This window comes from Notothenia rossii (assembly GCF_949606895.1).
Source record: "Notothenia rossii genome assembly, chromosome: 9".
Lineage (NCBI taxonomy): Eukaryota > Metazoa > Chordata > Actinopteri > Perciformes > Nototheniidae > Notothenia > Notothenia rossii.
The window spans coordinates 20,980,485-20,993,418 of record NC_136907.1 but is presented as its reverse complement, the minus strand read 5'-3'; the positions used below and the strand labels follow the sequence as shown (position 1 = coordinate 20,993,418).

The 12,934-nt window shown below is 40.8% G+C and overlaps 3 protein-coding genes across 4 annotated transcripts in view; 1 reads left to right on the top strand and 2 right to left on the bottom strand.

Annotated features, from left to right (window-relative positions):
* The window catches only part of LOC307017603 (connector enhancer of kinase suppressor of ras 2-like), a 38,116-nt gene extending 37,468 nt beyond the window's left edge, over positions 1–648 (bottom strand). The window contains exon 1 of the mRNA XM_079647225.1: positions 524–648. Within this exon, the coding sequence (XP_079503351.1) occupies positions 524–536 (13 nt within the window). The 5' untranslated portion in view covers positions 537–648. The remainder of the gene's footprint in view (positions 1–523) is intronic.
* Positions 649–1,512: 864 nt separating this feature from the next.
* nlrc3l1 (NLR family, CARD domain containing 3-like 1) lies at positions 1,513–10,369 on the top strand. 2 transcript variants are annotated; one of them, XM_079649089.1, is made up of 8 exons: positions 1,513–1,568; positions 2,617–2,702; positions 3,683–3,944; positions 4,741–4,842; positions 7,049–7,126; positions 7,225–7,333; positions 7,431–7,671; positions 8,152–10,369. In XM_079649089.1, exons 3-8 carry the CDS (start codon positions 3,757–3,759, stop codon positions 9,726–9,728), a joined length of 2,295 nt encoding a protein of 764 aa, XP_079505215.1. In that variant the 5' UTR covers positions 1,513–1,568; positions 2,617–2,702; positions 3,683–3,756; the 3' UTR covers positions 9,729–10,369. The 2 variants fall into 2 exon arrangements, with proteins under 2 accessions (XP_079505215.1, XP_079505214.1); XM_079649088.1 differs by lacking the exon at positions 1,513–1,568 and having other exon boundaries at positions 2,302–2,702.
* On the bottom strand, positions 10,366–12,934 carry LOC307018717 (interleukin-1 receptor type 2-like). Its single transcript, XM_079649092.1, has 5 exons — positions 11,935–12,934; positions 11,814–11,855; positions 11,671–11,733; positions 11,213–11,339; positions 10,366–11,078 (listed from the first exon to the last, which is right to left on the bottom strand). The coding sequence occupies exons 1-5, from the start codon at positions 12,029–12,031 to the stop codon at positions 10,901–10,903; spliced, it is 507 nt and encodes a 168-aa protein (XP_079505218.1). The 5' UTR covers positions 12,032–12,934; the 3' UTR covers positions 10,366–10,900.

The window sequence follows — 12,934 nt, the reverse complement described above, 5'->3', positions numbered from 1 at the left end:
TGTTTGTCTTCTTTAAGAATGCTACAAAAATGCAATATATAATAACATAATGCTAAACCATGCCTCGAGGTTAGTCTCAGTGTTGGATAGAGCTCAGGACGAGTTTGAAGCTAGTTTGGAAAGTTCAGAAACATATCCGGTGGATTGGATTAAAATAAGTGAATTTACCAATAAATTAGCGGCATTAGTAGCCTAGCTTTGAAGTCTCTGGCAAACCGTCAACAGTCGTGTTGTATTGTGGGTTATGTTGGCTATTACTATGAAAGCATAGAATAAAGTTGACAATATCTCCAGTTCAACTGCATTTGATCATTTTTTCAAAAGGTTTTTTCAAGCTGAAGTGTTATACAGCAGGAGTGCATTACTAAATCCCTGTAACGTTTTGTGGTTTAAGCTCTTTTGCTAATTAAGCCTGATGTGGGCCAGCTGTGCAACCTGTTTTCACGGTTTTCACACATGTTTTTAGAATTTATATGGATACAATTACAATTCGAAAATAATTTAAAAGTAAATCATTATTCACCTGCCCCTTTCATATTGTGAGATAACTACATGTCTTACAAAAGATTGCTAAAGCCGAGGCCTCGGAGCGTGTGTCGAGTAATCCCCGAAGCTTTTTGTGAAGCTTTTTGTGAAGCTTGTATCGATGCTTGTATCGTTTTGGGCCAGTGACGTCACCGATGACAAACGAAGCCTCGCTGCCCCTCAATACCACGTGACTGCTTCAGAAAGTGCTTTAGTTGAACCACAACGCTCATATTACCCATGGATGTACCCGGGCCCGGTGACATGATGGAATTAAGAGAGCTCAGACCCTCACTTATATAGAGGTCGGAAAATGTCACAAGTATAAATAAATAAAAGCATAAATAAATGTAGGAATAAAAACATGAATAAATAAATAAATGAATAAATACAGGAATAAATAGTATTCCGTTTTTTCAGATAGATCCATTGTGTGAGCTGTGGCTCAAAGTGGAAAGCGGTTGACTCACAACCGCAGGGTCCCTGGTTTAATGAATGGTCAATACGTATTTTTGTTGTTTATAAAAGCTACAGCTAAATGTGATAATGTAGTTAATAAATGTATTATTTGATATGGTTTAGCCTTTCTCAGGCTAGAGCAGGGGTCGGCAACCTTTTTGATATGAAGTGCCATTTAAAAAAAAAAATGTTTATCAGCGTGCCAACCATAGGTGCCAACGATCGAGAATTATCAACGGGGCAGGGGGGTTGAGGAGCTTGACGCTCGTGAACTATCAGCAGGAGGGCGGGGGAGCCTCGCTGGAAGCAGTGTGTCAGCGCAACTTACATGATGCCGAATTTAACAAACACATTTAAATAATTGGTTCAAACGGCATAATAATAAGGACGATCGTCCGTTCTGTGATTCTCCAGAGAACACATGTTATGATATTAGGGTCATGCAGAGTGAGATGAGATCGCTGTCCCTTTAAGAGAGAGAGAGAGGGGTGTGGCTTGTGCATGTGCGTTTGTGGATGGTAGAGCGACAGTGAGGGAACGTGTGTATGTTTCTGGAAGTGAAACGAGGCAGCAGAAAAACAGAGGTATGTGATGTATTTTGTGAAACAGAAGAACATAAATGCAACGGCCTCACAAGAAGAGCTCGCCTCTCTCCAGTCATTGAAGTTAAAGTGGGTTATTGAACCTGAAGCTTGTTGCTTCTGCCCCCCTCGACTACGGTCTGGGAGCCGACAGGAAAGTTCAACACACAGATGGCCAGTCCGCCCCTTTGTAGCATATTATTTCGGTGAGAGATGAGCAGATCGCCACTGGGCTTTCAACTAAATACACAGCCACGCAAAAACTGCGGCATGTGTACAGCTCCTTATGGGTACTGCAATTTGTGAAACGCTTTCCTCCGTGGTGAAACGATCAGCACTGCACCACGGAGGAAAGCGGCAGAAAGTCACCTGGAGTTAAAGAAAGCGGGGCTACGTTGCGTGCATGGCTTCCTTCTGCAGGTAACGGGGAGATGCGCTCTGGCGGCGGTCTCGTTCAGGATCCGAAAATACAATTTCAATATTTTGCACACTTATTCCACTTATTCCTAGTGTGCCACTGGTTACGGTGCCGCGTGCCAATGCTGGCACGCGTGCCAGGGGTTGCCGACCCCTGGGCTAGAGCATGGTTACGTTTACGAATATTATTAAGGAATACAAATCCCTCTTTGCCATGTTTACCAGCCTCCTTAGGCTTTTCAATCACAATCATTAAACTGGAATAAATACAATATTGTTAACATGAAAATATGATTTTATGTTCGTTGTTTAGAGTTATTTTAAGGCTTTAGTCATTGGGAACTCGGTATGAGATACAGCACACAGATGTCAAATCTGCCTGTTTTACACACTTTGACCAACAGGGGGGTTTGTGTTCAGATGAAGCCCATGATGAAGCCTAGATGAGCCCAAAGCTCCAAAGCTTCATAATAAGGCTTCATCTCGCCATCACTACGTAACAGCACATTTTGCTGTGGTTGTCACCATAGATATATATAAACACGATATGTTGTTTTTTATATCTATGGTGACAGTGGTAATGTACTCAAGTTGTTCAAACAGGCTGCATGTTGTTCACACTTCCGGCCTCTAGATGGCAGAGACTGCTTTGTAATGTGTTGCTACTCACGCGATGAGAAGAAGAAACTTTGACTTCCTGAAGATTCGACTGTACCAAAGGTGAGTTAACGTTCATTAGTTGCAATACTTAGTAAGTAACAATAATGTTTTTGTATAATTACACATGCTTTGATATTTACGTATTTTCTCATAGTAAAAGTAATGTTATAATTGTACGTGAAACTCACTTCCTTTATTCGTACGTATTTTCATTCCCGAATCAAAGTACTTAACATTACTTAACTTCAAGTTTAACTAACTAGCTGACGTTGGATCAAAAGGGATTTTGGAATTAGATTACATCATGTTCACTAAAGACTTAAGGAGAAAGAGGCAGAAGGACAGACACTATGCCACTGATATATCAACATGAGAAGTCAAGACCGAAGAGTGCAGTTAAAATACCATTAAATAGCATTTATGCTAGCTAGAGCTGCTACAGTTGTTTCTGTTAACAGCTTGGATGTATACAGGTTGATAGTTCGTCCGACTGAACATGAATGCAGCTACAGTTTTTGACATATGGTGACGTGATCTCTCGAGCGACCCAGAGGCTCACAGTCACACAAGTGTAACTTTTTAATTTAGCTTCCCATTACTGCACCTCTAGGTTAATATGGGGAGGAAACCGTGTAGTCTTGAGGCAGGTTAAACAACCCTGTTTAACGCTGTTAAATAATATGACCTTTAAATAATACTAAGTATGAAGCTAGGTTATTACATTGTTGTTGCTTTTGAAATGACTTAATTTGTATTCTGTATCTACCATTGAGTAGAATCTAAATGATTATACTACATCTTTCTTTGCCATCAATGCCATGTGAATTTGAATACAATAACAATAAATGGACATTTCTGTAACCTTGCATTTAATGGTTTTTTTCTTCAAGGTAATGCATTATCTTAGCGTACTGCACACACATGGGAAACAGAGTCCAACTGTAGAAACCTGAAAATCCGGTCTGGTGGAAACCTCTATACCCTGATAGAGAATTTGAGAATTGATATATATCTTATTTCCCATGTTTGTTCCTCTGCAGGTACAGACACATTACTGCCTAGAGACCAACCCTGGGAAACATGTTAGTCGTTGGCTGACCCTTTCTATGACAAGATGGACCAAAGTTATATGGCGGCGATGGAGGAGATGGACTCGCTGTCAGATAGCACTTCCATAGGGGAGGCCGTGTCTGGTAGAGGACGACGACGGCGTGAGTCTGATGAGGATGACGGCATCTTTTACATCCCTGAGAGAAGACGTTCACTCCACTTGGATCAGACTCCAATGGACACCAGCCACTGGTACTGAGATTTTTCACTTATGAGCCCTAAATATCCTTCCTTTCAATGTAGGGTCGTCATACTGTGAAGTTATGTTAGAAGGACTATTTCAAATCTAAAACATATAAACAACATCTAGCCTTATCTTATTGTTTTTTTTCTGCGAACAAGTCAAACCAATATTTAATAATTTTGTGTAGCAGCAAGGATAATGGGAAGATCTGCGGTTCCCCTAATGAACTGAATGAAGAATTTGACTTCTCTTTCTCCATCTTATCTAATCCAGTTGGGTGTAATACGTATACCCAACCCTTAATTCAATATGTTAACTGTATCTCATTAAATGTACATATATATGTGTATATATATATATATATATACATATATGTATATATATATATATACAATATTTTAGAAAAGCCGAGAGCGTTAAAAAACAAACAAAAAAACATTTATAGCTATATTGAGCAATCTGAGTTTCTTATTACAGGTTTGAGTGGGTGACCTATACCTGTCTGTGTATTTTGCTCTAAGTTAATAAAGGAAATATAAGATTTGTCTCAGTGTTAGCAACGCCACTCAACTCTCAAAAGATACATATTCATAGGCTTAGCACAATCTATACAAAGCCGATAATAATAAATAAAACCTTTTCCCCAACTCAAATTCTCTAGACTTGAATGTTCTCGGTGCTGCTTGAGGAAAAGGTTTCACATGAGCTGCTTATCCGACATGTATTATGGAAGAGTGTGATTGCTTGTTATAATGTGGCTACTAGGTAATTAACAAACTGTCATTCTGCCACTCTTTTTTTCAGGCAATATGTAGAGCAGGCATTTTCTCCAGCTCTGAGCTACAGATCAATGACAAGTGAAGAGAATTTAAGCAACATGGACGGCGAAGAAGGATCCCCCACAAGGTACAAACAAAACAAAGTACTCAGTCTATTAAAGGTCCCATGTCATGCTTTTCCGGTTATTACCCGTCCCCTTGCGTGTTATGAAGGTTTTTATGCATGTAAACGGTCTGCAGAGTCAAAACCCTCAAAGTACACCCTGTAGCGAGTACAACTCTAACACAGAAAATACCTCCCCAAAACACCTCGTTGGAGATACGTCACTGTCCATTTGCCGCGTTCACACCGGAGTACTTTTCCCACTTTAGTTCCGATATAGTTCCGAAATGTAGCGTTCACACCAAAAAGAGCCGGAACTAAAATTAGTTCATGAGAACCTTTTTACCCCCTTTTCCGTCCCTGCTAGAGAGCAGGGACTCTCATGCGGCTCTCTTGTGAGAAAAGAGCTATATTTCTGATTGGCTGGGCGGATTGCAAACCACGCCCCGTAAAACTCAAAAAAAGTGTTGTGAAGCCGCCATTTTATTATCCTCACATTAGCATTGTTAGCATTAGCATTAGCCCAGCGCAGAAACGCAGAGAGACTAACTTATGGCAACACAAAATAAAACATGGGAGCGGTGGAGATGAGGAGGTGTCGGCGTTCTGGCGATTTACTCGGAAGGCTTCAGTAGAAGCTGCTGGGAGTCCCAGCTGCTTCTACTGAAGCCAGTCCCCAACTCCGGGGACTTCCGGCCGGGGATTTTGGGCGGCAGTATACGCCGTGAAGTTGTTTGCGGCCTGCCAGTAAACCCAAAGCAGAAGAAGAAGAAGTGAAGTCAGCGGCTTCATTTGCCTAATCCACCCCCAGGGACTTATTCCGGTGTAAACGCGATCTGTACTTAGTTAATCAGAACTAAAGAGTTCTGATGAACTAAGTTCTCATGAACCTTTGTGGGAAAAGTACTGCGGTGTGAATGCGCCTATTGATTCTTCCGGGTAACTCATGATGTCATGCGTTACCCGGAACCAAATGGACCAATCCGTGGAGCCGTTACGTTACGTCCGCGGAGCCGTTACTTTAAGCCCCCGCTGATTGGTCCAAATTGACCAATCCACGGACTTCCTCACACACACACTTTGTGCATGCAGCTCTGCTGATCTCCCCTACCTGGCTGCAGGCTGATAACAGACAGTTGGCATCGCGGCGAAATTCTCTCTGTAGACCCATTCTCACAGCGTTTATCAACCTTTTTCTTACTCAATATCAAGCCACACTTATTGTTTTTACTTTGTGTGTGCTCAGGGTGAGTTTGGCTGTGTTTCGCTGTCGCTAAACAAGGAAACCACACCTCCACGGAGCTCAGCGCGATTCACAACGTCCCGACCAATCAGAGCACACTGTGCTCACAGGGAGGGTGGGGGCTGGAGCTACTGGAGCTACAACGAGCCGTTAAAGGCAGAGAGTGAAATTCAGTGAATACATGTAGTTTACAGAGATGCTGTATGAGAAACCAAAGTGATTTTGGAAAATTGCACAATATAAATCTATTCTAGTAGACCTCAACAATGGAATTATGATCAGTGGAAATGGCCATGACATGGGACCTTTTAAGTCGTGCATTGATCACGATTAACCTGGAAAGCAGCTGTGTGTGTACCTCAAGATACACCACACCTCAGTGTTTCCCCTACCATTGTCTTGGAGGGGCGCTGCGCCTCGCCAACGGAGCCCCACACCCCCCCTGAAATTCAAGGTGTTAAAAAAATATATATATATATAATTTCTTTTTATATATATATAGCACCAAATTGCAACTTATCTAGATCTACTCTGTCACTTTTCACATTGAACATGAGCTCTTTTATTAAATAAACTAAACGCTTTCATTTAAGTTGTGAAACACTGATGCATTAATCAATAACAATAATCCACAGCTCCTCTCTCTGCTCCCCCCCCCCGCTCAGGCAGCACCCCCCCCAAAGCAGTACACCTAGGGGAAACACTGCCACCTTGTTCCTTTCCTCCTTTTTTTTAAAGGCTGGATTACTCTTATGACATTTGGTAGTTACATTGAATAAAGTTTACTTTAATTTTTTTTTTTTTTAGGTTTCGTCCGTGTGGGCATGTGCAGGTGGAGGGAGGGAGGGGGGAGTGTAGTGAGTGTACTGTGGTACTGTGAAATTACAATATAAATGAAATGGCATCGATTACTGTACACTATAATGAAATAAAAAGACTTGTAAAAAAAAGAAGAAAGTTTACACCTTCTTGTTGTCTTGCTTTTAGGCTCCAGCTGAGAAGAGCAGATTCTTACTCCAGCTGCTACTCATTGGACAGCGACGATTGTGAAAAAATAATTCCCAAGTAAGAAAAACCACCTTTGCAAGGCACTAACATGTGTTAGCCGGTGTGATTACTAAACAAACACTATAATACTCTGTCTCTACTGTGGATTTAACCAGGGTGAAAAACAAAGATGAAACTGCCACAGAGGTTTCTGACACACCTGTGTTAAAGCACAACCCAAATGAGTTCAAGCATCCTGCTCTGACCGTGGAATTCACTTTCAAGGTTAGTTTGCATTTCTATTTGAACTTTAAAGAATTTAAATAAAAAAACATTGAGTTGAAAACCACATCATTGAATTCAACCCTTCATTTGGAATCAGGCTATTTGTGAAATCCTTGGGGAGTTGTCCGAAGACCACCTCTTGTTTTTCAAAGTAATGCTTTGGAAGCGTTACCCACAGTCATTCAACACTCCTCCCCAAAGCCTGGACTTGGTGGACCTTGTGGATCGGTTGCTGGAGTGTTACAACCTGGAGGTATCACTGCAGATCACCAAGACGCTTCTTGAGAGTATTAAGGAAAGAAGGCTGGTGAAATTACTCCAGTCTTTGTGCCTCAGAAGTAAGTAGGCCTATGTGTCTTAATCTCTCTTTACAGTCAATTTAACAACAGAATCAACAGCAAAATATGGAGACAAGGCAAAATAAGTAATAGTCAAATTAAATTAAAAGGGACATATCGTTCTCATTTTTAGGTTAATACTCTTTCTGAAAACACTCTTATCTTTAAGCCCCCCTTCAGAAAAAGAACGCTCTGATTTGCTTGTGCTAAAAATATGTTTTTTACGGCTTTAGCCGTTGTGGGTACTAATAAACCTGCATTTGACATAAGGATAGTAAACAAATCTGATCGCTGGTTGAATCTTATATTTTCTGACAAACATACAGAATACTGACAGGATTGTCATAGTATGTGGGTTTTAAGGTACCCCATCTTCATGTGCTTATGATATGTCCCCTTTAAATTCTTCCCAGTCCATTTCTCAGTTTGAAAGAAATGTGAGAATCTTGCATATTTTCATTCACATTTATCATTTTTCAGATGAAGTACGTTACGAGTTGTGCGAGACTCTGAAGAAGACATACGGAGAAATTGATGATGATTCAGCCTTGCAGGGAGAAAGAGGGCCCCCTGACGATTTCTTCACTAAACTGGACATAACCTCAATAGCTAATAATGGCCCAAATATTGAACATGAGGTCAGGACCATAGACAGGCTGGACACCAACAGCAGTAAACCAGTGGAACAGATTTCTACTAAGGATCTCATAAGCGCTGAAAGTCTGGAGAAGACCAACGTAAAGCTGGCGCTGATCACAGGAGTTGCAGGGTCAGGGAAGTCTATGGCGATCAAGAAGTTAATCCTCGATTGGATTGCAGGGCGGTCCCACAAACATGTGACCTTTATGTTTCCTTTGCCGTTCAGAGAACTCAACAAGTTCAAGGGTTCTGAGGTCTCGCTGTTGCAAATAATACAAACACTCTACCCGGAAACCAAAAAACTGAGGGATTATGATTATACCTGCGATGAGTGTAGAGTTATGCTTATCTTTGACGGTCTTGAGGAGTACAACGAGCCGTTTGACTTTCAAGACACTTCGCTTCTCACTGACCACACGGAGATCTCCACCCTGAACACGATCGTGGTCAACATGCTCAGAGCGAGGCTGCTGCACCGCGGCATATACCTGGTCTTTTCCCGGCCCAGATTAAGGGGCTGCATTCCTTACGATACGTCTTACGATGAGATTGAACTGCGTGGTTTCAGCGACCCTGAAAAGGACGAGTACTTCAAAAAAAGATTTCTGAACCCAGATCAAGCAGCTCGAGTTATTGAGTATACCCACTCCTCCAAAACCCTCCGCATCATGTGCCACCTGCCTTTGTTTTGCTCCCTGGTGGCTGATGAGTACCAGCGCATATTTAAGGAACAGGGATTACAGGCCCAGCTGCCCAGAAGCATCACCTACATGTACACAAAGCTGCTGTTGGCACTCATAGGTCAGCGCCGCACATTAGGAGCTTCACCTTGGGGCCCAGATAACGGGGGAGACTTCCTCATGGTACTTGGAAAGTTGGCCTTCAACATGCTGGAAAAGGGCACGCTCAAGCTCAACAGGTACGAATGGGAAGATCATGAACTGGACAATGAGGAAGCAGTGGATAACAGCGGCCTGTGCATGGTGTTTGTGACAAAGCCTCATCTCTTTTGTCATGAGAAAGTCCTCAGCTTTATCCACCCCACCATGCAGGAGTACCTGGCTGCCCTTTATGTGTTTCTCTCCTTCAGAAACCAGGGGAAGAACTTGTTTGAGCCGCCGCTGAAAGAAAAGTTCAAGGGGTATTTCAAGGGGCAGAAGCCAATGGAGCTGTACAAGAGCGCTGTGGACAAAAGCCTGCAGTACGACGACGGCAAACTGGACATTTTCCTGCGATTCCTGCTCGGAACAACTCTTAAAGCCAACCTGGACCTTCTCCAACCATTCTGCACACCTTCTCCAAAGTGGCAGACAGTCGCTGAGGACACTGCTGCCTTGATCAAGAAGAGGATCAAAGATAATCAGCACCCGAACAGGATAGGCAACTTGAAGTGCTGCCTGGAGGAGCTGGGTGTCTGAGCCTCAGAGGCAGCATCAAGATGGAAGACAGTTCAAAGACATGTGCGGCAGTAGTTGGTGAACTTCTCTTTCAGGAGCTGTCAGTACCGGTCGCAGAAGGAGTGGTTTCTTTCAAAAAAATGCCTTGATTTCATCCTGTGACAGACAATTCTCTATATCTGAAGCCACTTCTGAATAACATTAATGAAAGTGAAAGATGATATATATCCTTATGTTTTACATTTCTTCTTGTTTTCTAGTTTTTCATTGACATTACAACTTCTTGCTTGTGTTCCTGCCTTGGTCTTGATGTGTCTTTTTTAACTGTATTATTAACACTATATCATGGAATCCGTGACTATATTCACCTAAGCAATAGTTGACTGATTTTAAAAAGGAGTTATTTTGCAGTGCAGCTTGGCTGATTAATTGATGTTGCTTATTGGCTGCTTAAATTTGTGTTTTGTCTGAAATGCAGTAATCACATTGAAGAGCTGAAGTAAAAAGCATCTGTGCTATAAATGCATTCCTCTTATCACTACCACATATGAAGGGTTGTTCTAACAGTGATACCCATTGCTAAGAAAGTTATCTGTTTCTAATAATTGCTCAAATTAACAATACATTTCTAAGGAAACCACCATAAATCACGGTCATCTTGAGTTTGTGAGTGAATTCATTTATTTTCAACTTTATGGAAAGTATTTTGATATGGTTTCAAAGTATGCACATTTAAACTGGCTTATTGCAAACAAACAAAAACAAATACTGAAATGTTACACAAACATGGATAAGAAATATAGAAGTGTTTAAATATTTAAAATAATCTGCAGTCAATAGATTGTATCTTTGTGAGGTAACGTTGTGTAAATGACACTTATTTAGGGTGAAGTCAGTTCCACATACAATGTTTCAATATGAGGATGATCCTCAAAAAGCTGCGAGAAGAATGGAAGTATATTCTAGTTTCACTCTGACATTTTAACACTATTCAAAACCATCAAAGTAAGTTACTGTGGAACTGAATGCACCCTAAACATTGTGTATTTCTTCATCCAAGCTTTCTTTGGCATTTTCCCTACCTAACAGTATAAAACAGAATAGTTAAATGACAGACAAGTGGAAGCTGAAATATGAAATTGTTCTCAAGTAAAACATGGCTCACAGAAAACCACTTTAAACTGTAGTGACATTCAGTGTTTTCTCTTCCTCCCTACGTTACAATTTTTACTAACTTTTAAAACGATACGCTTTCGGGACGTTCCGGCGTCGTTCGTCACGACACAGGTGAAGGTGGATTTGAGGTCTTCTGACGTGACGTTCCTCAACAGTAAACTCCTCTGGAGGATCGTACCATCATCTAAAGACGATCTAAAACAAACACCGTCATTAGAGCTCAGCATGAGTTTGGATTCAGGATATTAAATCAATCATTAAAGACACAAGTCCCCTTCAATGTTGTACCCTGTGATGTGGTCATTTCCACCAAAGCTTATAATACTCACTCCTCTGATTCTACTATTCTGCCACTGCTGAGCAGGTCTTCAGGGAACGAGCCATTGACGAGCCAGTAGATGAGTGTCAAATCTGTACAATTGGCAAACGCTTCACAGTGAAGAAACAGCTTCTCACCTGTAAGTCAGAATACATCCAGTCATACACAACAAGAGTAAAGCTTGAATAATAATAAGGGATCCCTTTAAGTCAAAGTCAACTTTAATGTCAATCTTTCAGTTTGTGTGTACAGATAGAGATCGAAATGACGTTTCCAACAATCCCGAATACAAAAATGCAATACACAGATATGTATAGAATATGTATATCCTATATACACATTTACACATAAAGATAAAAAACACAACAATCAATATATATAAAATAACAGTCACTTCAATATCAATATCTTTGAAAGCAATCATCATAGAAAATACCCAACATTTGCAGGTCTTTTGTGTTAACATACCAGGATGAGCTTTTATTTTGACATGACGTGGCCCAATGATCTTTGGAGGTTCATCCTGAGAAACTGAAGATCACATTTATGTCAGCACAAAAACATAACCACATATTAATAAGACTTAATATCAACAATAAAATATACTGTACCTGGAAATCCATCTACAAGCAGCAGACACAGTGAACCCAGAGCTGTTGAAGAGACACAACATATTCAACCAATGCCATAATACACTGAAAAGGAATGATGTTGGTAACTAAGTAATCATACCTTTGACGGCGGATGACAGCTTCATATCGACTCCTTCAGTTAGGTCGTTTGTGTATTGACTGCGGTTTGGGAGTACTATATATATGCCCAACAGCATAATTCACTTCCCTAATCCTAATAAACCCAATGCGTGTACATGTGGTAGCCTACATGGGGATTTCCTCAGAAACAGCCCACGCTTTACAGCCTGTTTGTTGACACACAGTGGTTACATAAATCAACTTCACTAATTCACAATTCTAGGTCTTGTGATATTAATTGTCCAAATAATAAATCCAGGGGGAAATGACTCAGCTTTAAAACAAACCTGAAGGATGCATTGATAACGACTTCTACACCAGTACACACACTGAAGACAGTAATATCACTAAATCAAAGGCCTGTTATATTTGTTTGCATTCATTCCCTTTCTGTGAATACAAAAAAAGAAAGAGGCAATGTCTTGAGTACATTTATTGACCCGTATCATAGCTTTGGTTTGTGCTTCGTACAGTAGGTGGCTGCATTTTCAGAGCAGATAAAAAAATCACTGAAATAAAGAAAATCGATATTTTCCCTCTTACCTAGTAGTGTTGAGCACTGCAGTTGGTTTTTAATGTAGCTTTGTGATATCAGTCAACCACGTAAAAAATACTATTTCTTTGCTAGAAAGTAGTTCCAACGAAAACAGCTGTAACAAATCAGTATGGTTGGATAACTCTACAAGTGATATCTTTTTTATTTTTAGTAAGTTTGGGGACCCTTTAAGTAAAAAAAGGTAACTTTGTCAATGAAAAAAGTGACTTCCTCAAATTTAAATGAAAACCCAGTGAAGAAATACTGTACAAAGGCCGGAGGTCAAAGAAAAGATGACTGTTTTTTCCCGTTGGTATGGATGAGTGTCCATAAAGACAGTGAGGTCATTTTGAAATCCTGTAACATCCAGTTTCATCTCATCTCCTGTGAGGAATCCTCCGGTTCAGATTTTTTTCCCCACAATGACAGTGTTTTCTGTCATATG